The sequence below is a fragment of the Catharus ustulatus genome, chromosome Z, assembly GCF_009819885.2.
Source record: "Catharus ustulatus isolate bCatUst1 chromosome Z, bCatUst1.pri.v2, whole genome shotgun sequence".
Classification (NCBI taxonomy): Eukaryota; Metazoa; Chordata; class Aves; order Passeriformes; family Turdidae; genus Catharus; species Catharus ustulatus.
This window is the reverse complement of record NC_046262.2, coordinates 1,462,743-1,489,856: the sequence shown is the minus strand read 5'-3', so window position 1 is coordinate 1,489,856 and position 27,114 is coordinate 1,462,743. Positions and strand designations below refer to the sequence as shown.

At 48.7% G+C, this 27,114-nt stretch overlaps 1 protein-coding gene across 1 annotated transcript; it reads right to left on the bottom strand.

Moving 5' to 3' along the window:
- Positions 1-27,114, bottom strand: SMAD7 (SMAD family member 7). The gene is made up of 4 exons (XM_033086360.1): positions 26,491-27,114; positions 25,557-25,610; positions 20,530-20,601; positions 1-1,945 (listed from the first exon to the last, which is right to left on the bottom strand). Exons 1-4 carry the CDS (start codon positions 26,999-27,001, stop codon positions 1,407-1,409), a joined length of 1,176 nt encoding a protein of 391 aa, XP_032942251.1. The 5' UTR covers positions 27,002-27,114; the 3' UTR covers positions 1-1,406.

Below are 27,114 nucleotides of genomic sequence, written 5' to 3'. Positions count from 1 at the left end.
TTTGGGATCAAGTGTACATTTTTATTTTTTAATGGAACATAGACTCCTTTAGAAAAAGAAACATTCAGCTGGATGATAACACCCATAGAAAAAACACCAACCTTGTGTTCTCTTTTTTTTGTTTTTTTTTTTAATTTGGCATTTGTTATCTGCATTTATATTAAAGCAAAGTGCATCTTTCTTACTTTTTTCTCGTTTATACACATTGCACAATACATAAATAATGATGCTTATAAAACATCTTTATATTTACAAGTAATAATATATTTATATATAACATAAAATACATTTTTTTCTTTAATAAATCTCAGGGTTTTTTAAGGAGTCCTTTCTTTTGTGTGGGTGTTTTTCCAAAGCACTACAATGCTAAAGTTCCAAGAAGAATGCTCTCTTGTTCAATTAAACCTTTATATTTAGAAAAATAGCTTATGTTAAGGTCTAAACATGCTCATTGAGCTAAGAACAGTGTAAAAGTATCATACTCGTGTATGAATTCAAGAAGAAATGAAAGCACAACTGCATTTCCAGATAAGATGGTACCTGGATAACCTGATCTAAGCAGGTTACGACACACCGACTGTTGTGAACACTTTTTCTCTTGTTTTCCCCACATGTTTTTCTTTAGTTTAGTTTTGATTTTATTTTCTATTTTATTTTTTTTTTTAGGTTTAAAATTCTGTCACTTCGCATTCTCAGCTCAAAATGATCAAGCACGGGCCACACGCCCGAAGTCCCTCCGCTGTTGTTTCCTCCCCTCACATCAATCCACGATCATAAAAAACATAGAAAAAGCAGTGGAACAATGAACACAGTGACAAGACATGAACCCAGCAACAAGAGAAACACGAAAGGTCGGTAAGAGACCTGTCTGGGAAGGTTCTGCACCATCCTTCGGCGGCAACGCGGGGTTAGCACTGCTGGGGAAGGGGTCTCGGTGTCGCCGTCACTGGGAAGGTGGTGCCTACAAAAATACAGTCATCTCCTTGTGTTGTCCAAGAGAAGGAGCTGTAACATAGAGCTAGTGGCTTTCAAATCCGTCGATCCCCATTGGATAATTCTTGTCGAGAGGCGTGAAGTAATTATCTCGTATGATCTATCCCCACTTGCACCCTTCTCTCGCCCTTCTGAGAGTTATTGGTCATTCACACTTTTAAAAAATAGATATATTTATCAAAATACCCCCAAGGCGAAAAAAAAAACAAAACAACAACAACAACAAAACCAACAAACGAACAAACAAAAAATCTTTCATAAGCTATTTCTCAAAAAACGAAGAAGGGTGAACAAAACAAACAAAACAAAAAAACAACAACATCAAAAAAAAAAGTCTGCATGAAAAGCAAGCACTCAGAAGGAAGTAATAGCAGCAAAGTAGTATAGATGTCATGAGTTCACTCTGTCTCGAGTCACCGGTTGTTGAAAATAACCTCCAACCAGCAGGGGCAACTGCTGATGAACTGTCTGGTGTAGCACTGGCCCCAGCCTTTCACAAAGCTGATCTGCACGGTAAATCCGGTCCACGGCTGCTGCGTGAACTCGTGGTCGTTGGGTCTCTGCAAGGTGTACGCCTTCTCGTAGTCAAAAGCCTTGATGGAAAACCCTGGGAACACTTTGTGAACCAGCAACGTCCTGGAGTCGGGGTTGTCCAGTGTGGCTGACTTGATGAAGATGGGGTAGCTGCTGCGGTTGTACACCCACACCCCGTCCACTTCCTTGGTGAGCTGGATGCCGTAGCCGATCTTGCTGCGCACCTTCTGCACCAGCTGGCTTTTGTTGTCTGAGTTGAGCTGTCCGAGGCAGAAACCATTCCCCTGAGGTAGATCATAGAAGATATCCAGGGAGGGCTCTTGGACAGAATACAGCCGACCCACGCGTGTCTTCTCTTCCCAGTATGCCACCACACACCAGTGTGACCTATCCCCTGGCTCCTGAAGAACTTGAGAATCTGCACAACAACAAGGAGAAAAAAAAACAAAAATGGGAGATTTAGCATCAGGGGAATTAACACAAACCAGCAGGACCTTGCCTGCCATGTCCTCTGCATACATCAATGTCCACAGTGCATCCACTATTTAAAAAAAAATCTCCTGTGTAGTTTCAGTGCCTAGTTCTTGTTCGATTTACAGGTCCTGAATAACAAAGGCAACGACAATGACATAGCCACCCTCACCCAAACCAACACCAGGAGCACCTCCAGCGCCAACAGGAGAGGTGAGATGCTCCTGCAACCAAACACTTGGACCCCCTGATTTACACCTACTGAACGATGGATTTATTTCCATACATGACAATCTACTGTGCACAGACACAGAAAAAAATGAGGTGCTGCTAAGAAAGCCACATTGAAAGTCACCCCACAGGACCCAAGGGGATGAGAACTTGACTGCTCTGGTTCACAGGGCTTTTCCCTGCCTGCAGGGCCTGGGTGATGGACAGCATGGGGACATGAGATGCCACCCCAACTATGGGAAGCACCAAAAGATAGAGAGAACCAAAAAAATCTCACACAATTATATTAAAATACCAATTTCATGTTGACAAAATTGTCCTGAAAACTTGCAAAAAAACACAGAAATTCATTTGTGTAGCCCTTCTCTCAACTCCCTTTCCCACAGTTACCCCATGCAGCACAGCAATGATGTAGGAGGAAAAAGTAAGGCAGGAGGAGGGAAAAAAATGTAAGAAAGCCCCTTTTCCTGACAGAGGATCCTGAGCAGCCTGGCGCTGCTCCGTGGGTAATTCCTTCCAGTCTCAGTAGACATGTTAAGACCTGGGAACTATTCATCTCTATAATAGTATTTAAAAAAAAAAAAAAATTCAAGCTGGGAGTGCAAGTTAGTGAGCACTACCAAAATAATCCCCTGAACTATGAGAGAAACTGCTGGAGCTGCGATGGTGGGTGACCCAGCAACCAAAATCTCTTCCTGCAGACCCCCCCAACCCCAGGGCAACATGCTGGCTGCTTGCTCTCTGTTTTTTGCTGTTAATAAACCCATTTCCCCAGCTTTCCTCCCATCTTGTTCAAGAAGTGCACTGTGCTTTTAAGAGAGGAGAAGAGAAAGAGAAAAAAAAAAAAAAAAAAAAAAAGCCCAGCCACACACTTTTAATTTCCTCATTTCTATGCCAGCAAGGAAAATATTTCTCTAGTTGCTGGAGGCAGCTACTAAAAATGGGCCTGACTGTGTATGTCTCAAAATAGGGACCCTCTTTCCCAGGTTAAAGCAGGGATGGGGGCTCTGGTCATGCTGGGGCGGTCCTGGGGCAGCATCTGTCGAGGTGCACCCCAGTTTGTCCCTCCACTCCATTTTTTTGGTGTGTCCCAAGAGTTTGATGTGGGTAATTTTAAGTCCTGCCGAAACCTGGGACTGAGGAGGGGCAGTCTGGGTTACTTCCTCCGTGCAAAAGTGCATCCAGAGGGGCAAGAAACAACCCCAGGATGGAGCTCCCATCACCTGCCTGGGAGGGAGAAGAATCTGGGAGGGATGCTTCTGGATCCAGGGGAAGGATGCTCCTTGATCCAAAGGGGGATCTCTGCTGACCACTCACTACCTCTCTTCTCACTGCCAGCCTGCCAGTGATGCTCAGAGTCTTTTGGGTTTTGTTTTACAGCAGTTGAGGGAATTTTGGACCCTGATGAAATTCCTATAGGTTTTCATTGATTTGAACATAAAAGCATCCCTTTCAGGAGGTTGTAGGGGGGCAAAATAAAAGACTTTTTCACCTGGTATTTTTGCCTGCATTAGTGAAGACCATGTAACAACTAGTTCACTGCTGCTTAGAGAGAGCTATTTAATGGCTACAGCATTTAAGGAAAAGAAAAAAAACCCCAAACCTACCAATAATTAAAAAAAGAAAAAAATAGAAAACTGCCTTGGCGGTGAATGAACAGACCATTATGGAGGGCTGGAAGTTCATGAATGAATCCCACTAGGTTTCTGAATGACATGGGGTGACCAGACCTCAAGGACGAATCTTAGGTAATCCGGGATGTTTGAGTTTTTTTTTAAGGAGCTGATGCCAGCACACAGTATAAATATGCCAGAGCCTCTTCCGTTTGTGGGATTCGGCTGTTGACTGCATGTCTAGTCAAAAATCCATGAGAATACAAGGGCTGGGCTTGGATAAACAGGCTCAGCCTCCCTGCCAGCCACCACCAAAGCTGCTTTTTTGCAGTTGTTGGGACCCCAGAGGAGCCCCCTTGCTCCCCACCCACCTCCCTGGTTCTAGCATCCGCCAGGAAAAGGGGTGGGAAAAGCCAGTGGCATCACTCCGGCGGGAGAGGAGGTGGCAGGAGAGAAGGAAAATGTGACTCAAGAGATGCTTCCTACAGTGACAGACTTTCTTTTTTTTTTTCTTTTTTTTTCTTTTTTTTTTTTTTTGCCAAGAGGCTTTTTTTGGTGGCAATAATCATGGATCTGTGCAAGCGAAGCAAACAGAAGTATTATGCTCAAAAAACACCCTGCTGGGCTCACCCTGTGCAACCTGGGGTCATGGCAGGTACCCACCATCCAACTCCCTGCTGCAAACTCACACAAAATCCCAGATCCCAGGAAAACCCACAGCCACGTCCCCCTCAACACATCCTCGTGTGCGACAGCCCATAGATGGCTGCAAACCCTTTGGGATCCCTGTTTTGAGTTAAAAGCATCGTTTTTACGAGCTCCTCAGTGCAAACAGATCCCTTTCTAAATGCCTGGAAAACTCCCAGCAAACTGGGAGCGTTCCCATATCCCAGCAAACAATGATAATGTTTAATGCTATAAACATCTGCGCTATTATTTCGTTATTAAGGATCCCTCCATTTGCTGCTATCACTGGGTTATTTAGGATTTTCCATGGTTTCCATTACAGCCTGCCTTGAGGTTTCCATCAGGCTCCCCTCGGTGCGTTGTGCAAGCTCATTGTGAAAAAATAATAGTATAGAAATAACTGGAAATAAAGTGAGTTTGCCCTCAGGAATTCAGGGAATTAGTTGTATTGATCACTCATAGGCAGGTCTACAGAGAACATCCACTCACACCAGCTCCTCACAGAGGGGGGAAACCAAGGCAATACCCCAAAGCACCCTGGGGTAACACTTTTTGTGATTTTGGTGCAGATGGTTCATCACTAGTGATGCCCCAGCACAACCATATTACACACCATATCCCATTCCCACTGGAAAACTCTTTTTTTCCATATTTTTTACACCTTCCTGGATTTTCCTGAGGGGCTGTCCCAGTTTTGGCAGTGCTTCCGTTGTCCCCCATGAAAACAACATCCCAGCTCAGTCTGAACGTGCCAATCAGCACAAGAAGCTCTGAGGTTCCCCACCACTTGCTTCGACCTCCAAAACCAACAAACCCTGCCTGAACTTTCTCAGGAAAAGACCACATCCAGGATTTTCCACACTGGGGGTGCACATGCTGTCTGTGGGCTCAGGGCAAATTCATCAAGTCCCACACTTGGTTCTTCCAAGCTATGGCAGAAGGACTCACACCTCACCTTGCTTGGAAGTGGCAGGAAATTTCTGGTGTGGCTTTTCTCTACATCACATGTTAAGTTTCAATTTGATGAGAGCATGTCCTCCATACTTTTTCTTTCCAAGCTCCAGCAGTTTTATTAGGAGTTTGGGAAGGAAAAGTTATCTTTTTTTTTTTTTTTAATTCACAGAGAAGCACAGCATTTTAGCAAAATCTAATTTAAAAAATAATAATCATAAACTAAAACAACACAGCTCCTGTCCTGGGGTTGTTTTAGATCCGTCCTTCGGATCTCAGCCTTGTCCCAATGCCAGGTTCGTGAATGTAAAGGGGAGCTAGGTTGGGGATCTTTCAGTTTTTTTTAGCTAAAGGTTTTCCTGTAGTCAAGCAACCTTGAAAGAAAAGAGCAAGTTTAGCACACACTGAGCTATCTGACCCACCAGGACTGCTCCCAGCAGTCAAGGGCTGTCAAAATTGTCACCAGTACCTGTGACAACAACTCTGTGCTGAAAATGGGAATTAAATGGCCTTACTGATGAGGATTTTAAATGCCTCTAATTGGATGTTTCATCAATGACATCAGGTTTAGAGGCAAATTAATCTATCCAAATGTAGAAGAGTTCAGAACTATGGATGTACATTTTTCACAATAAATGTACATATATATTTGTTTTTCCAAAAAGCAGTTTTGATCCTGAGCATTTTTTCACGCTCTTCCTGAAGTTCTCACCATCTCCCCCTCTCCTCTCCCTCATTCTGGGGTCTGGATTTCCCATCAAACATCAATCCTAGCACAAAACTCACATTTACCCTGAACTGCTAACAAAAGTATCCTCATTTTCAAAAATGGTTTGGGTCGGAAGGGGCCTCAAAGCCCATCCAGTCCCACCCCCTGCCATGGCAGGGACACCTTCCACTGTCCCAGGCTGCTCCAGCCTTGGACACTGCCAGGGATCCAGGGGCAGCCACAGCTGCTCTGGGCACCCTGTGCCAGGGCCTGCCCACCCTCCCAGCCAGCAATTCCTTCCCAATATCCCATCCAGCCCTGCCCTCTGGCACTGGAAGCCATTGCCTGTGTCCTGTCCCTGCATGCCTTGTCCCCAGTCCCTGTGCAGCTCTCCTGGAGCCCCTTCAGGCCCTGCCAGGGGCTCTGAGCTCTCCCTGGAGCCTTCTCTTGTGCAGGGGAGCAGCCCCAGCTGTGCCAGCCTGGCTCCAGAGCAGAGGGGCTCCAGCCCTGCAGCATCTTTGTCACACTCCTCTGGACTGGCTCCAGCAGCTCCACGTCCTTGTGCTGTTGGGAGACTCCCAAGACCTGGAGAGAGCTCTGCCTGTCTTTCCAGGAGAGAGCTTTCTGCTGGGAAATAAGTGTCATGGGCACTGCCAAGGAGCAGATGAACAATTACAGTTCTTCCTCCTTTATCCACTAGCACACATGGAGGGCATTTGTGCTTAAAAAAAAAAATTGTTTGGACTGCTGTCAGCACAACATGTCTGGCTGGGGCCAGGGCTGAGACCAAGCTCAGCATGTCTAGCACCCGATAATCTCTCTTGGCTGACCTTAAGTGGCATTTGTGTGTCCAGGACAGTTCCATGACCCTCATCTTCTCCTACCCTTAGAGATGCAAGAGATGGGAACACAAACCTCAGAGGTTTTCAGGGGGTTTTGAATGCTCTTCTGGAGGGTCCTCAGGACTACTCCAGTTGAACTTTTGCCCCTCCTGTTACTGGCAAGTGCTGATTTTGTAGGGTCTCAGGAGAAACATCCCCCTGACCCTTCAGAGGTGAAAGGCATTATATCAAGGTGTGGAGAACACAGAGCGTAGTATCCTCATCAAAACAAAGAAAGATGGGCACCCAAAAAGGTAATCCCACTTCCTTTCTAGTCTTTCGGGTGACTTACAGGGTGGAAGAATAGAAAAAAACAAACAAAAAACAAAAACCCAATCAAATAGATAAACAAACAAACAAAGAGAAATACCTAAAAGCTGTATTTCCAGGTGCATTCAGCAAAAGCAAAGGAGAAAAACCAAGTCCCAATTAAAGGATAAATCCACATTAAAGGATATATCCTGCTGCAGAAAAGGGGCTTTCTGCCTTCAAGAAGGTTTATTGGTAGCCTGGAGACTCCAGCCACAGCACTGTTCACCCCAAACCTTTTGTATCTCCCAGCACACAAGGGCTTCACCTCCACCAGGAGCCCCTGCTTCTGATGGCTGGGATGGTTTCTGAGAGCCCAGTTTCAAGCAGGGTCCTGTGTTAAGCTCCTGTTGTCAGCAGAAGAAATAAACTCTCACCTTCTGCAGGGATGGCACCGCCCTGGGGGGCCGTGGGGTCCCTCCAGCTCCCCAGCACAGGAGCCCCCAAGAGCTGAGACAGTCTGTCACGTCAACACCTGCTTAGGGAGCCTTTAATCTGTGGATTATTGACATGATAGACCATAACATCTCTTTAGGAGCCATTACAGCCCATCGTGTCAGTAGGTACTTATGCAGTCCTTAATCCGTGGATTGACAGGCTAGACCATAAATTTGTGTCTATGTCTAATTAGACGGCTCTTATTACTCAGCATATACGGTAGTCATGCAGGCTAAAGAGCCTTAAGATTACTTTTTTAATTTATTAGCAAGTTGTTCAATCAATCACTCAAATGGCTCCTTGTTCCTTGCAAAATCAGTCAACCTTGCACGAAAATAAATGTTAAGTTTCACCACAAGATTTCAATTTGCTGATGTTTACTAAGATTGAGTCTGATGAGGTCAAGCAGGATAAAATATGGCAGAAGCCATCAGGGGAAAGAGTCTCATATTTCCCCATTTTTCATGGGCTTTGGTTCAGGTTTGTTTTAGTGGTGACCTGAAAGTTCAGGAGCGCTTTGCTCAGTGCCCAGGTGACCCAACCAAAAGCTGCCATCACCTTCCCCACAGCTGGGAATCCCCCTTGTGAAATCAGGACAAAAACGAGGCCAGGTGAGACGGTGGGTAGAGATGATTCACCCCTGAGGACATCCCCTCAGGTTCCCACCCCAGCTTGGTGCTGCCCTGAGTCAGCCTTCCCCCAACCTGGAACCCAGCCCTGAACTTTTCAAGGGTTAATTCAGCAAGAACATGAAAGTTAAAAAGAAAGAAGGAAGGAGAGAAGGCCTGCAAGCATGTTGTTGCAGAGCTACAGAGACTCTAGAGCAAACACCACTATGGCAGATGCCAAGGCAGGACCAGGAGTAATTTCCAAAAATATTAAAAAACATATTAAAAAATATAAGGTGATCCATGTCCCCTGCACTTACAGGACGGCAGAGAAAGAGCCCAAGTGAAACTGCCGAGTTCACGGAGTCCACCAAACCAGAAATTTGATTCATAAACATCCTATTAGTCACCGCTACTGTCTAATTACGGTGATTAATCAATTACCCTGGCTAAAAACGACTCTAGAAGAGAAGAACTCTTTTCTTGTGACCATTCTCTTTAAAAGCCAAGCAAGGCTGGAGCTACAAGGTGGTGGGGCGGGGGGGGAAAAACATGCAGGCACACACCAAAAATGCCTGTCTGCCTGTCTCCAGTGGTTAGAGGAGCCAGCTGACTCCAGTTTCCTCCATACCAGGCTTCAGGCCTCATCAGCCATGCAAATTATAGAGTACCGTGCTGTCTGAAGGCCGAATTTCGACTCAGCTCAGAGAAAAGCCTTAGAGGAAGGGTGGGGATGAAGAAGCCAGCCAAATCCATTCATAATATTTACAGTAAATGGGCCTCTTTGCTGTTGTTTAGTATACAGTCAGCCTAATTATTTTTGAAGTTTTAATTTAAAGAACCTTCTTTATCTGCCTCTCCTTCTGCACCCCTCAAAGGTGTGGGAAAACTTTTCCCTTGTTTCAAAAAAGCAGTAGGACGGGAATCCCTTCCCCAAGCTCCAACTCGACGGTTGGGTGGGACAAAGGGATGCTGCAAGAGGTGAGACCCTTCCAGAGCGGCCCTGCCAAAATTCTTGGGGTTTTTAAGACTCACAGGTCATCCAAAGAGTCACAAGGGCACGCAGAACCAGGTGGAAACCCCCTAGAAATCCTATTTTTGCTGCTTGTGTCCCCGTTGCTGTTCTGTGCTGGTGGCTTGCTGGCTCAGGAGGTGGTGCAGGTGCTCCACTGCCCTGTGCACTCCCCAGCCTTCTCCCCTTCCTCGAGGCAACCCGTAATAATCCCACTTTTGTAACAAATCAGCCAAGAGACTCGTCTGGAAAACACAGCCCAGCGCTCTTGAGATGCTGCCCTGGGAGCTCCGAGTGACTCAGGGCTGGTACCAGCCCCAGCTCCCGGAGAGGAGCCACCACCTCCATGCTCCAGCCTCAGCAGCTACCAGGACACACCTCTTCCCCACCCATACCCAACCCAGATCTCAACCAGAAACCTTCTGAGAAAGAGAAACCAGCGCACAAAGGGCTCCTGACTTACTGCAATGCAAATCAGATGTGAGCAGGAGCTTGCCAAGAATCTCTCTCCCGGCTTGGGCTGTGCTGGAGGCTCCCGTGGCAGCATCCTGCCCATCACCTTTCTGGGATAAATCATGCCACAGGTGCTGAAGCCACCAGAGGCCACTGAGCAGTGCCAGCCATGGGGTCACAGCCCTCCTCAATGCACTCACCCGGCCGGGGTTTAGAGGATGACCTTAAAAAACTTTTTAAATTAAAAATAAAGCTTCACTGTAGCAAGGCAGGGATACAGACACCAGCACCAGGGATCCCACCTCCAGGACCCAGGGATGCCCTGGGAAGGGCAGGGATATAGCCCCCAGGAAAGCCACAGCCCTCCACTGACAACATGTAGCCATGTGGCTTACACATTAAAAACCTTGTTAAGGCCTTAATAAAACCTGAAGTAAAGCAGTCTACAGTTTCCAAACGGATACCCAATACACAGATGCGTGTTAGGATTTTTTCCCCCTCTAACTGCATTACACACAACACAGCATCACTGCTGTTCTTATTCCAATACTTAAAAAAAAAAAAAACTCTTCCTGCAGCACACTGACACAAAATTCTCCCCTAAAGACTGAAAACAGATGTAAATACATGTTTGTCCCCACACCAAAAAAATTTAAAAAATTAAAAAATTAAAAAGCCCACTTCCCCCAGCAACTTTTCCCAGAGCAGCATCTCCCTCGCAGGGATGTAAACCCATGGAAAAAGCAGAGTAGGAACAAAAGTCCTTTTCACATTCGTCGTGCCCTGCTCCATAACAATTATGAAAACTGTTTAGCTGGGCTGGCATTTGGAGCATTTACTGCATTCCTGCCAATAAATTCCAGTCCCGGATCCGATGGAAAAGGCTCCCTCCCTCCCCTTTCCCCTCCCTCCCTTGCCTTCATTCCTCCTGGCTTTCTTTACAACCTAATACCCTGTCGACGCGGGGCCAGGGCCTACTTAGGGGGAAAAAAAAACACCCAGCGCCAGACTGGAGACAGCAGGCAGACTGAAAAAGTTAATCATTACTTCTGTCTGCCTTCATAATCTAATCACGCCTATTCCTAAGAGCAGGCGGCGGAGCACGCCGTACATAGAATATATACATATATACATGTATACATCCCAGGGTCACCGCCCAGGGATGGACAGACGGACACACGGACAGCACCAACCCGGGCAGGGGGCAGCCACGGGAGAGACAGACGGGATGGATGGCGTTGGGAACGAGTTCACAAGCCTGGCCATGCACACACACACACACACCCCTCCCCTCGCCTCTCACTTTGCTCTGGATTAATAACGCGTAGCAATTATAGAGAATATTATATTCATTAAGTAATTAACCCTCCCGGCGCTCCGGCGGAGCTGGCACCCCCTTTGCACAGACAGAGGCCAGCAGAGGTTTGCCCCAGGCTATAAAACAGGGCAGGTCGGCAGCACACAGGTTAAAAAAAAGCCTCAAAACTCCTCGTGGCAACAGCAGAGCCATGTCTCAAGTGGGGACCTGCCATGGCCAGGGTGGCATCACCAAGAGCCAGCAGCATCATCCTCACATGGGGACAAAACTCACGGGATTTGGGGTGTCACCAACAGCCAGCAGCATCCTCACAAGGGGACAAAACTCAGGGGATTTGGGGTGTCACCAACAGCCAGCAGCATCCTCACATGGGGACAAAACTCGGGGGATTTGGGGTGTCACCAACAGCCAGCAGCATCCTCACAAGGGGACAAAACTCAGGGGATTTGGGGTGTCACCAACAGCCAGCAGCATCCTCACAAGGGGACAAAACTCAGGGGATTTGGGGTGTCACCAAGAGCCAGCAGCATCCTCACAAGGGGACAAAACTCAGGGGATTTGGGGTGTCACCAACAGCCAGCAGCATCATCCTCACATGGGGACAAAACTCAGGGGATTTGGGGTGTCACCAACAGCCAGCAGCATCCTCACATGGGGACAAAACTCAGGGGATTTAGGGTGTCACCAAGAGCCAGCAGCATCCTCACAAGGGGACAAAGTCCATGGGAACTGGGCATCACTGGGATGCAGCAGCATCCTCCCATGGGAATGAAACCCAAGGGGTTTGGGCATCACTAAGACCTAGGAGCATCCTCACACAGGGATAAAGCCCAGGGAATCTGGGTCTTGGCAAGCCCAGCACCGCTCCAGCTTCTCCAGAAAATAACTGCAGTGCAACTCTCAGGTGAGCCAAGGCTTCATGCCCTTGACACCCAGGATACATTTTCCATGCTTGGCTGTGACAAAGAACAGTAAAACTACAGGCCTCTGCTTATGATTTATGGGTTTGTTCCTTATCGTGAGCTAAAAACTCTCAGACTGCCTTCCAAAGAAAATGAATTCATCAGTTCAAATGCAGTGATGTAACTTCAGGCTCCCAGTTCCTTTTCCAAATAAAACTCCTGTTACTTGATTCCTGCCTGAAGAATGATTTTATGGAGTTATTGACTCTGTCCTGGGAAGGTGCTGCCGAAGCCTGGCCACGGGGTCACTGACAGCCATCCCGTGTGGGCGAGCAGGACTTCAACCCATGGCTTAATTTCTTTCTGTTTTGCCACTTTCCCTGCTTTTCTACTCAAAACCTCACCTTGCACACCAATGTGCAAACAGACACTCAACTCCTCTGGTATTATTTTGCATTACCCACCATGCAGGCTTCTCCTCAGCAGTGATTTTTATCACCCATAAACTCGACCCATAGCCTTCCATCACCAAAAAAATCACTGGATCCACAGCCAACCTCACCACTGCAAAAGTGATACACCTGAATTTCCACCACCTTACTAACAGCCAGGTTTCTACACCACAAAGTCGCCTCATATTGATGAAGGTCTGGTTTCTATTAACCTGTGCAATTATAATATAGAATTCTATATAAATATGGAACATATTCAGTATACAATGAATATATTGAATATATTCAATCTATGCATCTATAGAATATACACATTGTATGTTGACTATATCTTACATAATTATAGCTATGTTGAATTTATTATATCCATACCTGTGTATTCAACCTACACATAGAGGTGGAATCGATTTTGCACAACATTTAACCATTCACAGTCTCACTCATTAAGTACATCTATAAGATACATATTTACAACTAGGGTCAAGAGCCCGAGCAGTACTGAATTATTCCTTCAATGGCAAAATTTACCTTTCCACAGGCTCATGGGAGCCAGGACTTCACCCCAAAGCTGGCTCACCAAATCCCAGCACCTCAACAGGGACGGCTGAGGGAGGGTGAGGAAGGACCACAGAGCCAGGCACGGGTCATCACACACAGGGGAGCATCACCAAGAGCATCACCAGCACCTCCTGCAACTTCAGCACTGCCAGCACAACCCAGCCAGGGAGGCTGAAGCCAGTAGGTTTTTTATGCAGTGAGGTTAAAAGGGTAGAGAAGGGCTGAGCCAGCTCTTGCAGGGTGGTTTTTTTTCTGGGTTTTTTTTTTTTTTTTTTTTTCCCTTGCAAGTTAAAACCAAGATAATGACACTGGGTGGGGACCAATTTGAAGGGCTGAGCAGCCAAACCAAAATTAGTCTCCCGGCCAAGAGCTTCCTAGGCCTCACAGTTTGGGGAAGGAAGCTGAGAAAAAGCATGAAAATAAAAAAAAAAATTCCTCGGGAAGCTGGACCGTCGCGCTCAAGCAAAGGTGACCCTGCTAGTCAAATATTTCTCAACATAATAAAAATAAAATCAAGTACTGGAGCAGCCTCCCCTGGAAAAGCAGGGCCTATGAGATGGTGTTTTTTCCTCCTTTTTTCTCCTTTTCTTTCTTTTCCCTCCCCTGGCACTTTCTTTCCTTTCACTAATAACTATGTTTTCTTGCATTTTTTTTTCTTGGCTCTTTCCTCATAAAAGACTGATGTAATTTCCTGTCTTGTCCCAATGTTTCCTGTTAATTAACAGGGTGAAAGTTATCATCACGCATTTAAATGGCAACCCAAAAGAGGGGAGGGGAAAAAATAAAACAGGGGTAAAAATAAAAAAGGAAAGAAAAAAGAAATGAGAGTTTGCTGTCTGTTAGCAAACATCACATCCCCAGCAGCACAAAACACGCTGGAAAAAGCTTTTTGGAAGTGATTACTTGAGCCCATGGGCAAAGACCCCCCAGAGGGTGGCAGCAGGTCTGTGCACAGGGGATCCAAGCCCCCACCCTGCCCTGGATGGGGAAGGAAAATCCCTGCAATGCTTGCCCAGAAAAGCTCTTTTCTTGCATTAAAAAGGAAAATAAGAGAAGAAGGGCAACAAGGAGATGGAGAACAGGAAGAAGAAAGAAAACAAGTGGAAGAAGAAAAAGAAGAAAAAAGTAAAGAAAGTGAATAGAAAAAGCAGAAGAAGAGGAAGGAGAAGATGAAGGAGGAGAAGGGGAAAAAGAAGCAGAAGGGAAAAAGAAGAAGAAGAAGGGAGGAAAAGAAGGCAGAAACAGAAGATGAAAGAGGGAAAACAGGAAAAGACAGTGGAAGGAAAAAGGCCAAAAAAAAAAAAAAAGACAGAAATAAAATAAAGTAAAATAACTTGTAGAGAAAGAGGCAGGCAGCAACACCCAAGATGTTGCACTTATTAAAATAAGTTGAAGAATAGAGGAGGGGGGGAAAAAAAAAAGAAAAAAAAAAAAAAAAGAAAACCCAGGGGCTAATCCAAAGACAGCACAGGCGGAAATCCTGTGAGCCGCCGAGCTCCTTCCCTTGGCTGCCCTCAGCCCCGTGCAGGATCAGGCTCCTCCGTGCCCTCTGTTCCTCAACAGCAGCCGTGACGCAGCCGGTACCGCGGCGGCACCGCGGCCACGCCAACGGCGGCCGAAAACAAAGCGATTTAGGCAAAAAGCGAGGGTGGTTAGAACAGAGACTGTGCCTCAGCGGTTAATAATATCCCAGCGCTGAAAATAAACTGGGAAGGAAGCTCCTTTGTGACAGTAGGCAGGCGGCCAGGCTGCGGCGTGGGTCATTCACGCCGGCGGGGGACGGCAGAGGGGTTGGCACCCACTCGCCACCCAGCCTGTCACCCTGCTGGGGCACAGCTGGGGCTGGGGACAGGGTCTCTACTCACAATTCTCTCCTGGGCACCCTAAAAAGCGCAGCACCCCGTTGTAAGCCAGCAGGGAGGTTTACGGTGTTGGCCACCGTGGCTGGGAGCAGGCATCCCCCCATGCCAGTGGCAGGGAAATGCATGTGGCTAATGTTACTGGTTCCTTTAGTGTAAGTGATACCCACTGGCAGACAGTGGGGATGGAAACGATGCAGACCGCATCCCTGCCAGCCCGGGGCTGCTCCTCTCTACGAGTGTTTTTGTCACATCGGGTTTTAAATGTCCCCAGTGATCAAGTTGCTCATCAGGACGGCTGCCGCGAGCAGAGCGCGGTTTGAACCGGCACTCAACTTCCAAAATTCACCTTCCTAGCCTCCTTCTTCCCTAAAAACTGCCAGGTTGTGGGATCAAAACACAGGTTACCCCATCACTGTTCCCACTACCATCCCCATCATGATGGACTTGCTGTTTCTGGGGTCTCCTGCATTTTGTCATCAGCTGTTCCAAAGGCACCGTTTGGCTGGGAAAATCTACTGGCGTCTGGAAAAATGGGTTTAATGAAGCTGTACAGGTATGGATTGAAACTATCTAATGGGGCCAGCACCTCTGCTATCATTTCTTTTTAAAAACACATTGTAGAAGAGTATCTAGGAAAGGCTCAAGAGGCTCTAGAGCACTTAAAAGTAATTATTAAATGGATTCTATTTGCTTTGGAAGGATTTTAATCGGCGGAACGCCCGGAGCAGGGAGGAGGATCCCGCCCGTGTCCCAGGGGGGTCCCCACAGGGTGAGAACCCCCTTAAAAAAAAAAAAAAAAAAGGAAAAAGGAAAAAAAAAAAAAAACCCTCATGGGGCTTGAAGGAACCGGAGCGGGTGGCCAAGCCAAGAGCCCGGGGTCGGTGCCAAGCACCAGCTCCCTCCTCCCAGTCGGCCACGGTCAGATGATGTGCGAGGCGAGCCGGGAGGCTCCTAGTCTGGCAGGCAGCCTGCTCTGCTCCAGAGGCTCCAGTGCTGTCATCCTGGCATTAACCCCTGATAACCTTGTCCTTTCCAGGACGGGACTGTGGTTTTTAGGTAAGCAAGGAGCAGGGGGGTCATGTCTCCCAGTGAGGCTGGGAAGGAAAGGGTGCAACGCCCTGCGACGCTCAAAGCAAATTAAAAAATATTAAAACGACGTAAGCTCAAAAATAAACCAAAAATAAGTGACTTAAAGAAAAAAAAATTCCCAAGCAATTGTTTATCCCTGGGACAAATATACAATCCTAGTTCCACAGGAAGATGTCTCAATTTCAGATTATAATAGGATGCCAATTTGTAAATAAAGGCATTTCACAGGAGGTTATAAACTCCGTAGGGGAGGGAGGTGGAAGTAGGGGGAACGGGAAAACACAGGCAGGGCTCTGGCGGAGAAACAGGACAGGATCCTGTTTACATGGGCAAGGGGAGAGCGACGGGAAGCCGCTTTGGGGGGCAAATATCTCCGGATTTGGACAAGGTGCTTCTTCCCCGTCGAGCAGATACCAGCAGGGATCAGAGGCATAGTGAAACATTCCCGGCCTGCCCGCAATTTTGGAATGAAATGTCAATCAGCCAAGAGGTCCCTTAAACCAGACAAGGTCCCACAGCACGGAGAGCCAGAGTAGGGAATGATGCCAATGCTCTTCCAGCCTGGGGAAGTCTTTTCCCTGTGTTTTTGGTGTGGAGTTGGGAGGGAGAAACTGAGTCTGTGCCTGCTACAGAAGAGCCTTGCTGGTTTCCCAGACTCAAGGCTTGCAGAACCTTGATCCTGCACCCATCAAGCATCATCACTCAACATCCACTGGCTCTTGGAGACCTTGAGGTGCCTCCAGAGTTTGGGTAAATCAGCAGAATTGGGCCAAAATCTGGATTTGGGATTTTAGGAACAACCTCTATAAAAAAGCAGTGGATGTGGAGAGGGCACAAGACAGCTCAACTTGCTCTCCCTCTCTGAGGACAAACTCTGGGTTTCTTGAGAGCTTTGCTTTGCCAGCAGATCCAGCACTATTCACCTGTCCTGCTGGAGTGCCACCTCCTCACCCACCATGGTCACCACAACCTGCCACCAGCCAAGAGCCACCAGCCCCACGCCACACTCAGGTCAGGACACAGATGGATCCAGGTGGATCACATCCCATGGAGACCCAGCACCACCAAACTCCACCAGCTAGCTCACTTCTACCCTTGGAGCAGGGCTTCTCCATGGGCCACACAGGAATTTGGCTCCCACCAAACCACGGGCCAGCCACCTCCAGCATCTCCAAACATGGCTTTGCTCGCTTGAAAGAAGTCACAACCAAACACATCTGCTGAGAACAAGCCAGCTCAAAATACAGGAAAACCGCCCTCTGTCTCCTATTTACGGGAATTATTTTTATCTCCAATGGGATATTTTTGCTCTTTAACCACATTTAGGACAGAGAGGATCTGGCTAGTAATACCTGAGCACAGCCATGTCAGTGGGGGAAAACGTGAGCGAGGAGTCCTGACCTACCCACAGGCTGACCACGGACAAAAATAAAGATGATATAAGAAAATAAATAAAGCCAAGAATACAGAAGCAAGAGCCAGTGCTGTGGGGGAAGCAAGGGGTGCAACAGCCAGGGAATGGGATGGCTGGGAATGACAGAGCAGAGGTGGGATGAGGAGAGGACACCAGCACGGTGTGAAGGGCTGCCCAGGATTGCACTCCTGGGCGACAAAGGAGAACAGAAAGAAGAGGAAGGGAAGAAAAAAGCAGCTCAGGAGCTATTGCAAGGGGGAAACACTCCCCGTGCATCCCCCGGCCGCGCCGCTCCCCCCGCCACACATCCTCCAGAGCCTCTGGTTTCCATCAACACAACTGCCTGCAGCCCCACTAAGAGACAGAGCCCAGCAGTGGCTGATCTGGGACTCCTCCTCATCAAAGGCTCCTCAGGGAGAGCCGCAAGGACGCTCGCTTTGAGCCCCTGCAGCGCTCCACCATCCTCTCAACCCCTCCGTGCATTCCCCTGCCGCAGTGGCCGTGAACCCCAGGCTGGCCCCATTCCCAAGTTCTCAGTGCTGAAAGTGATCTTTCTTGCCAAATCCTGCTCTTCAAGACATCAGAGCAGGTCTACTGACCCTGGTGCTTCACCAGCACCCACCACAGGTCACTGATGACCAAAGGCTGCAGTGCTGCAGGGTCCCACCACCAACAACAACCACCTGTGATGTCTTTTCCTCTCACACATAACTCCAGTTGCCAAATTATCAAAGTAATTACTTTTTTCCCCCCTCCCTTTTCTTAAGCTGCTTTCATCAAGGAGCTGCAAATCCAACACTGTACAGGTCTGGAGGGGAGGGGATGAGGGATGCTGGATTCTCCACCCGGCATCACCCGTCCCTATCTGCCCAAACACAGATAAGACCAAGCCAAAGCGCCGGCCATGCACCCTGCCAATAACCCATTAAAGCCCTCTTCAAACACACTCTCATGCTAACTAAAATATGCAGGAGGGGGTAGGAAAAAAAAGGAGGAGAAAGTGAGCTTTGGAGGATTGCTCCAAAGTGCGTTTATTTTCCTTTCTTGACTGGGTCTCTCCAGTTGGGAATTTTCAGCACTGCACTTCTGCGCGCGGAAGGGAGATGCCAGTAAATCAGAGCAAATTCAAAACAAATGCTCTTTCATGTGGAGGCATTCGGCTTTGTTTCAGGGCTTGGGTAGCTAACCATATCCCTTCAAGAGTCAACTCTCCTATCAGCTCCTCATTAAACTAAATGGCTACAATTACATTTGGGGAGGAAAAAAGAGCGGTTAATGATCGTAAAAAGGTTCTGTTTCCAGGCTTGGGGAGGGGGGGAAACCTTTGATAAGGGAGACAAAAAAAAAATAAAATCCAATGAAATAGTAACAATAGAATAAAGTAAGTGAAAAATGCACTTTCAGGTGGAAATGTGTTTTCATTTGGGGAAGAAGCTCAATTAAGGAGCTAGGGGTCCCCTTCCCGCGGCCCTTTGGGAGGCACCAGGAACGAGCCATGTTATTTCCTGCAGCCCAAGCCCCCACCTCCTGCCTTCCCTTCGGGAGCAGAGCTGCCAGACGAGATGTTATCAATAGGCTGAACCTTACAGAAAGCCCCCTTTTAAAAGCGAGTACTTCCTCTGCTTATTTCATGTGGTATCCTGTGGAACTGAACTCTCTCCTCCCCTCTGCAAAGGGTGTATTTCAGGAGGAAAAAGAAAAAAAAAAAAAAAAAAGGGAAAAAGATCTAACAACATCCTTATTGTGTTGTTTTGCTTCTTCTCTTTTTTCTTTTTACAGACGCTTTTTTTTTAATTCCCTGAAGCTATAGGCTCCAATGGTAAAAAAATTTTTAAAAAAACGCAAATCCTTCTGCCTTAAGAAAAAAAAAAAAACCAAACAGCAACAAGTTTTCCTGTTCCCTCTCCCTCTTCGTTTGATTAATTCTCATTAGGGCCTTTGAACAAACAATATGCTCCCCTCTCAAATAACAGACAGGGTATATATTACACCCAAAGAAAAACAAACAAGGCTCACTTAAAGACATCACATCCACAGCAAATGCAATTCCTGGAGAGAGGCAGGGGCAGATGCACGCGCGTGCGGCCGCCGCCAACCTAATTCTGAATTCCAGTTTCAGGGTGATGAATAAATCATAAATCAAGGAGACATCCCCACAAAGGCAAGCACCTTCAAACATCAGCCAGTACCTGCAGGTACATGGTTTCAGACACTTTAATCCTGGTAGAGACACTGAGGTGGCCAGTCTGGGGTGGGAGATGAGGTGCTGGAGACATCACACCTTGGAAATGGGGTTGGGAGTTGGACTAGATGACCGTCAAAGGTCCTTTCCAAACCACTCTATGTCTCTATGCAAACTCCAAGAGGGGTGGAGAAACTGCCTTACAAGCCTCCATCCTCTAACAGCAACTGGAGGCTGAAGGAGATGGCAACATAGGAAAACAATGGAAATCATTGAATACATCAGGAAGGGATACAAAAACATCATTAACACTCTCTCTGCAACATCCTCTATAAAAAAACAGGCCACCTTTCCTCCTCACACATCATAAGCATCAGATGGGGAATGGTGACCTTATCAGGAGCAAAATCTGAGCAGGGATCTCATCCCAGAGACAAGAGATGCCCCCACCACCAAGTCAAGGATTTTACACCAAATCCTTCTTTAAGGTACAACTGCACCTGCTCCCATAACCTACACACCTGAATGAGCAGTCAACCAACACTGCTTAGCCTTGCCCTGCCTCAGTCCTTTTGCCTCTTCCTGCCTTAGCCCAAAAATGAATGAAGCATAAGGCTGGAATTCAAAGGAAATGCAAGCATTCAGGGATGGAGAACCTTGTCTGGGATTTCAACACATCCTCTGCACAAGAGGTACACACTCGGCTGCTACTGAAATGAAACCCAACTCCCCCTCCGAGCATGCCCTTCTCAGCGATGTGCATTCCCAAAACTCCCCCGGCATCACTTCGCCTTTTGTCAGGACCCTCCACCAACACGACCTGACCCACGGCCAAGATCAAGGGCAACAAGAGATGTCTTACCTGAGAGCCCCCCAGGGGCTAGACAATTAGTTCCCCCTGTTTCAGTGGAGGAAGGCACAGAGTCTGGACAATCTGCAGGAGCAGAGGGGAGGGAAAAAAAAAAAAAGAAGTCAGTATATAGGTGGTTCTTTGCAGACTCCCAGCATTGCCCCAAGCAGAACACACATTCCAAAGGGCTTAGCAGGAAGCGATTACTAATTGTCCGTGCAGAGACGGTAGTTCATCAAGAGGCATCCACCCTAACTCGTTGTCTCAGTCAAGGCTGTGCTTCATCGCCAGCCAGCGCTGATTATAGACCAGCAGAAATTACAGGCTGGCTGCCACCTCTCTGGACAAGTCACCAGCTAAGGAGATCAAGGTTGTCGCCGTTCTGATGTAAGCGAGCTTCCAAAAATGCTTAAATCGTGGCTTTGTGCACCCAATTTAGCCAAAACCTGTAACTCACCGAAATGGGAACCGAAAGGGAAACATTTCATTGCTGCCCTTTTGCAGTGAATGGGCTGAGTTTGTGGTGTGCTGCTCAATTTTCGTCACCACCAGTTGCTGGCAGACCTTATTGCCACCTCCTGGGCAACTGGACCTACTCCTGTGCGCACCACCAAAGGGCAGGGTAAGGCAGGCTGCTCCATTAGAGGTGTCTCCAATGCATGCAGGTGCTGGAGATCAAGGTTTGGACCTTTCTGTCCTAAGCCTGCTCTCTTCCAGGTGACAACAGCCAGAAGCCAACACTGATCTCCTGGTCCTACAGACCAACACCAGTTTAGGGACCACAAGCTGAAGAACAACCCTGAGAAGACCTGTGAAGTTCGTGCAAACTTCTGGTCCTCAGTAACTTTGGGTTTCACCAAATTTGGGCTCCCTGGGCCCTCACTTCACTCACATCTGTATCCCAAAGCAAGGGCCACCACCAGGAGAGCCGAGATGATTTTCTCCCTACTGATAAAGCAATTCTGCCAGATCCCACCCCTGAAATACCAGTGAATAAGAAATTCCTGTCTGCATAACCTCATTTTATCAGAGTAAAGTAAAAGCCCTAACAGGAATATACAGTTTAACAGGATATACTTAATCAAACTGAAAACAATAGGGGAGACAGGAAATAGACTTACTTGTGAAATACTGTATATGATACGCTCTCTAAATGCCTTGTCGTGCTCTCTATGCTTTAAAGAAATAGAGTTTTTACTTTTTTTTTAACCCCTTCTAATCCAGACAGGAGATTCCCCTGTCATTCCCTGGGATGGGTTCAACTGCTTGAGCTACAGATGCTTTCTGAACACGGGCTGGACCACTCTGCCCTGCCATGGGCTCCCTGTGCTGCAGGTCTCTGAGGAGTTCCTGAGGAAAAGGGACATACCTGGTCCTTTCCACATTGCCTTGCTCTAGAGATCATACCTGACCAGGTTCTCTGTCACCACGGCAGGCAGGACAGAATCCTATCCAACCTTCAAATACATAACCCTAGCAATGGGGAGGTGTGCTTACACACCTCATCCTCGGCTCCCTTCCCGTGTCCCACCACCCAAAACACAATTCCCTTCATTCATTAATCACCCCCTGAGCTTCCTTTCCAAATCGCAGAGCTGGTGCTGCTCAGCTCCAGACCAACCTCCTGGGATGAACCCAAGGGCAGAACCCTCAAGGGGGGTCTCTGCCCTGTGTGTGGCTGGATTCATTGTTGCACTCTTCCCATCGCCCACAGAGCTGCCCAGGACTCTCGTTAGGAGGGGTTCGTTTTACCTTCAGCACCGAGAGGTCGCAGGATCAGACTTTACCCAAGCCTGGCTCACATCAATCTCCTCCCAACGCTGCCTTCCCACAGCACAAAACCATTGCGGAGACACACAATTATTCCTTGTGGCCACCAGCCCAACCTTGCAAGGTGTCAAATAGCTCCTGGGAGCTGCCAAACCTCCAGCTCCCCTGAAAGCTGACACCGCAGGAGGGCATTCGGCAGCAGAGACATCTCAGCGAGTTTCCTGCACTCTCACACCAGCAGCACCATGTCCAGCCACGCAGGAGCACAATGGAGCCACTTGCAGCCCCTTGTCCCACCTACAGCTCAGTCAAAAACCTGCCTGAGTTATTTGAGGCACTGCTGTCCACCTCACTTCCAGCACAGCTGCTGGCGGCAGCTCCAGCAGGGACGTCAGGAATGCTGAGTGCCACACACCTTCATCCATCCCTGACAACATCCCGGGTGAGGAAGAGGGAAAATCCTCTCCTTGATTGAAGTCTTGCCCATCCCTGGAGGTGTCCAAGACCACGCTGGAGGTAGCTTGGAGCAACCTGGTCTAGCGGAAAGTGTCCCTGCCCAAGGCAGGAGGTTGGAGTGAGATGAGTTTTAAGGTCATTCCAACCCAAACCATTCTGAGATTCCATGAATGAACAAGCCAGGCTGTCCCACAGCCTTCCCTCAGGTAACTCAGTCATCAAGGGAAGATCTTTCTGTTCTACAACAAGTACAAAAACACCAGATCTATCCTACCAACACAGCCTGCTGTGGCATTTCACTGCCTGCAGCAGATTCCCAGCTCCTTGTCCATCCCTGCTTCCCTCCAGCCTGTGATGCACCCTGTCTCAGCCTCCATCACCTCCAGAAAAACCAATTTAATCCACACTGGTTAAGGGTTTTAAACAAAAAGAGAAGAGAGATTTAGACGAGACTGAAGACAGAAATGGTTGATGATGGCAGGGGAGGTGAGGCACTGGCACAGGTTGCCCAGAGAGATGCCAGATCCCTCACCCCACAAACGTTCAGGGTCAGGCTGGATGGGACTGGAAGCAACCTGGTCTAGTTGAAGATGTTCCTGCTCATTGCAGGAGGGTTGCACTGGATGGTCTTTAGGGTCCCTTCCAAAATAAACCAGTTTAAAATAAACCTCTGCCAGAGCCCACACCACTCCAGGTTTATTATCTGCCTGTCTCTCCATATGAAGCACTTACAAGACATGGCATGAAACACCTAAAAAACTTTTACCACCACTACCACGATGGAAAAGCAGAAGTTCCCTGCTCATTCCCAGCTCCACTGGCAGAGCCTAAACACAGGGACAGTTCCCACCCAAGGTCCCAGGTGAGAAGACAGCTGATGGGCATAAGTCAGGTAAAAAATCTTCACCCCTTCCCACAGTTCTCAAGACAGGAGACGACACCGAGGCTGGGACGGGAAAATCTCATTCCCCCTGCAGAGGAAATGCTGAGAAACCCTGAGCTTGCAAAACCCACCTACCACCACAGACTTCCAGGCTCCTCTGGTGGCTGTCACAGCCCTGTTAGTCAGAGCTCAGCTGCCAAGTGGATTTTTCTTTCAAAAAGGAAAAAAGAGGAGGACTTTTTTGTGAGTAACCCAGTTGTTGCTGTGTTTCCGATGGGCAGCGTTAATCACTTCCTATTGGCCGATAGGAATAACTTTTCCTTTCGAAATGGCACATTCATGTTCTGCGGCTTTTCTGTTTACACACATTTTGCTACCTTATGTCAACACTTGCTAATGAATAAATATATCATTCGGCTAACTGAAAATGAGATCCTGGCGGAGGCAGATTGGATGTTTAAATCCTGCTAATAGATTTTATCCTAACATCTTTACAGGAAACCAAAACCAAGCTTTAACCCTTCTCTCCCGCAGCTCCAAACCCCTTTGCATCCCATGCCAGGATCATCAATGAGTGCAGAGAAAAACCAGAAAGGCAAAAATAGGAACTTTTGGGGGAGCACTGCAAGGACACAGTCAAAATTATGCAAAACCCACAAAACTGCATGACCCACCAGACCCTCAGAGTCTATTACAGAACAACTCTTCTGCCTCCCAGCACACGCTCAGGATGCTGAACCTACTCTGAACCTACTCCCGAGGTCCCTCTTTCATTCATGAGCCTTTATCTCCTGTTTTTTTCACACCAAGGCAAGATAGTTCATGCTTTGCAACCCAATTGTTTGTTAAACAGTTTTATCTATTTCCGAAAGGCAAAAAAAGGCTTATTAGTGCTCCCAAAGAGTTTGCAGAGGGGGAAAACAACAGTCCATGCTCTGAGGGAGCAGCTGGCAGGACGAGACCCCACCAGCGCACCAGAGCAGCCCCAAGGTTGGGGTTTCTTTTGGCCCTGAGACCCTGGAGAGAGGTAATTTCACAGACACAGTTCTTTTGGCCAAAAATCCCCAACCAAACAACCTGATACTGTTCTTCAGGAATACCTACACATCCACCTTCGCAGTCCCACGCCTGCCACGACCGCGGGACGGGACCACAGAGACCGCTGTGCCCCAGCCCACTCCAGAGCCACTAATCCTCAGGAAGCCAGGAGCTGCTCCTCCCGAGCTCCCCGCGTTTCCGACTCTCCCCACCTCTCCTCCTTCTCCCAGCCTCATTTATCTCACACCCGGCGAGCTCGCTGCCAACCAAGAGTTTATGCAGACAACCGCAAAAGAGCTGGTGCCAGCCTCAAATGGGCTTCTCCCCTGGCACCCTGACATTCAATTACAAGCAACAGGCATGCACAGCGGGGCTAAGAAGTTTAAATCTTAAAAAGGTTAAAAAAATAACTTTTCAAACTCTTTTCCCATTTTTTTTTTCAACCTGATGAGGTAGGATTAGGCTCCTGTAAAACTCAGAGAGATTTCTAACCAAGCAGTTCATCTGTCAAAGTTCACTGGGATTCCCAGGCATCAGGAAGATGCTGTGCTGGATCCCAACCTAAATCCCTAAAAATTCACCCAGGGGTGCAGAAGCACTGCCATTTCCAACTGGAGCCTATGGTTTTCCTGGCTGACTCAAGCAGCACAGGCCTGCACTGCACTGCAATCCCTCCTGAAGTTTCCTGCCAGAGTTTTAAAATCCTACTTTGTGCACAAGGTGGCTCGGATAAGTTACAGGTTAATTCTTAGAAGGATAGCAGGAGGCACAGAAGCACACAGGCAACCCAAAAGCAAAAAGCATGACAAAGGCAGGAGACTGTTTTCCGTGATAAAGGGACTGTTTTGCCATTTTTTATCTCTTACACTTGCATTGAAAAAAGTCTACTTACCAGTTGGTTTGAGAAAATCCATTGGATATCTGGAGTAGGGTGGAGGGGGAGACTCTGGAATTAGAGAAGTACAGAGAAAATAAAGGCAGAGCCATGAGAAAGAAAAAAAAAAAAAAGAAAAAAGATAGGAACTTATGATAACAGTGGCATTCTTTTAGCAAAACTGTTTGTCTTAGCTCTGGGGGTTGGAGGCAGGGCAGCGAGGCGGTGATTGCCTTGATATTTAGCTGTCAGATAAACAAAAGGGGCCGTCTGGCGCCAGTCTCCCTGCTATCTGCCGCTCGGGCTGTCTGATCGGGGCCTCCTTGGCTCGGCGGAGCCGCGGCAGCGCCGGGGCCGCCCGGCCCTTAATCCCCCGGCACCGCGCGGGGACGGCGGGGAGGCAGCGCCGGGGCCCCCGGGAGGGGAGGGGGTCCCGGAGGTGGGGGGGGGTCGCCCCCTCCCCTAAATACAAAAGGAAATACCTATAGACCACGGCAATGGAAAGTTTTTGTGCGTGTTCTGCGTTTTGTTGTTTGTTGTGGGTTGGTTTTGTTTTGGTTTGGGTTTTTGGTTGGGTTTTTTTTTTCCTCCAGAAGGAAAAAAAAAAAAGTTTTGTGGGCCGGGAGGTGAGTGGGGCTGCATCCAAGTGTCCCTGTATCCACTTCATCCAAGCATTCCCTGCATCTCCTCCAGCCCCTGCACAACTCCAGCCCCTGAATCCCCTCTAGCCCCTGCACCCCTGCACCCTCTCCATCCCCTGCACACCTTCAGCCCCCGCACCGCTGCATCCCCTCCATCTCTCTCATGCCCTCCAGCTCCTGCACCCCTAAATCCCCTGCAACCTTGTGCTGCCATTCCCCCGTATTCCCACATCCCTCCAAGCCCTGCACACCTCTAACCCCTCCAGCCCTGACACCTCCCGCATCCCCTCCATCCCCTCCATCCCCCGTACCTAGCTCGCAGAGCCGGCTGAGGTGGTGCGGGTTGCAGCAGACGAGCTCGGAGTGAGCCTTGCCGTAGGATTCACAGCAACATAACCGCTTCACTTCGGAGCAGTGGCGGAGGTCGGGCCAGCGGAACACCTTGCACAGCAGCACGGGCAGCGGGTACCAGTGCTGTCCCAGCCGCGAGTCGGCCTTGGCGGGCAGCAGCAGGCAGGGGGTCCGCGCCCCGCCGCGGGACTCCACGGCGTGCAGCAGCCCCTCCAGCTGCCGCTCCTTCAGCCGCTTCAGCACGGCGTGGGTCAGCGCCTTCAGTTCCGCCTCCGCGCCCGCCGCCGCCCGCCCGCCGCGGCCCGCCTTGCCCGGGCAGCACCCGCGCCCCCCGCCCAAGTGCGCCCGGGGCTCGGCCACCGCCGCCGCCGCGCCGGGCTCGCCCGCCGCCGCCTCCTCCTCCTCCTCGCCGCCGGGCGCGCGGCTCCGCCAGAGCCGCCGGACGAGCACCGAGCGTTTGGTCCTGAACATGCGGGACGAGAGGAGGGGCCCCCGGCTACAAAACGGGCATGTCGTCCGCCGAGCATGAAGGGGCCGGCAGGCGGGATGCGGCGGCGGCGGGGGGCAGCGGCGGGGGGCAGCGG

Bases quoted from the DNA above. Each gene is read 5' to 3' on its own strand.
- SMAD7 (XM_033086360.1), bottom strand. From the start codon at position 27,001: ATGTTCAGGACCAAACGCTCGGTGCTCGTCCGGCGGCTCTGGCGGAGC. The intron at 20,602-25,556 runs GTAAGTAGACTT...CTGCTCCTGCAG, and splicing joins GGATTTTCTCAAACCAACTG to ATTGTCCAGACTCTGTGCCT. The intron at 1,946-20,529 runs GTAAGACATCTC...GTTGTTGTGCAG, and splicing joins AGCCCCTGGGGGGCTCTCAG to ATTCTCAAGTTCTTCAGGAG.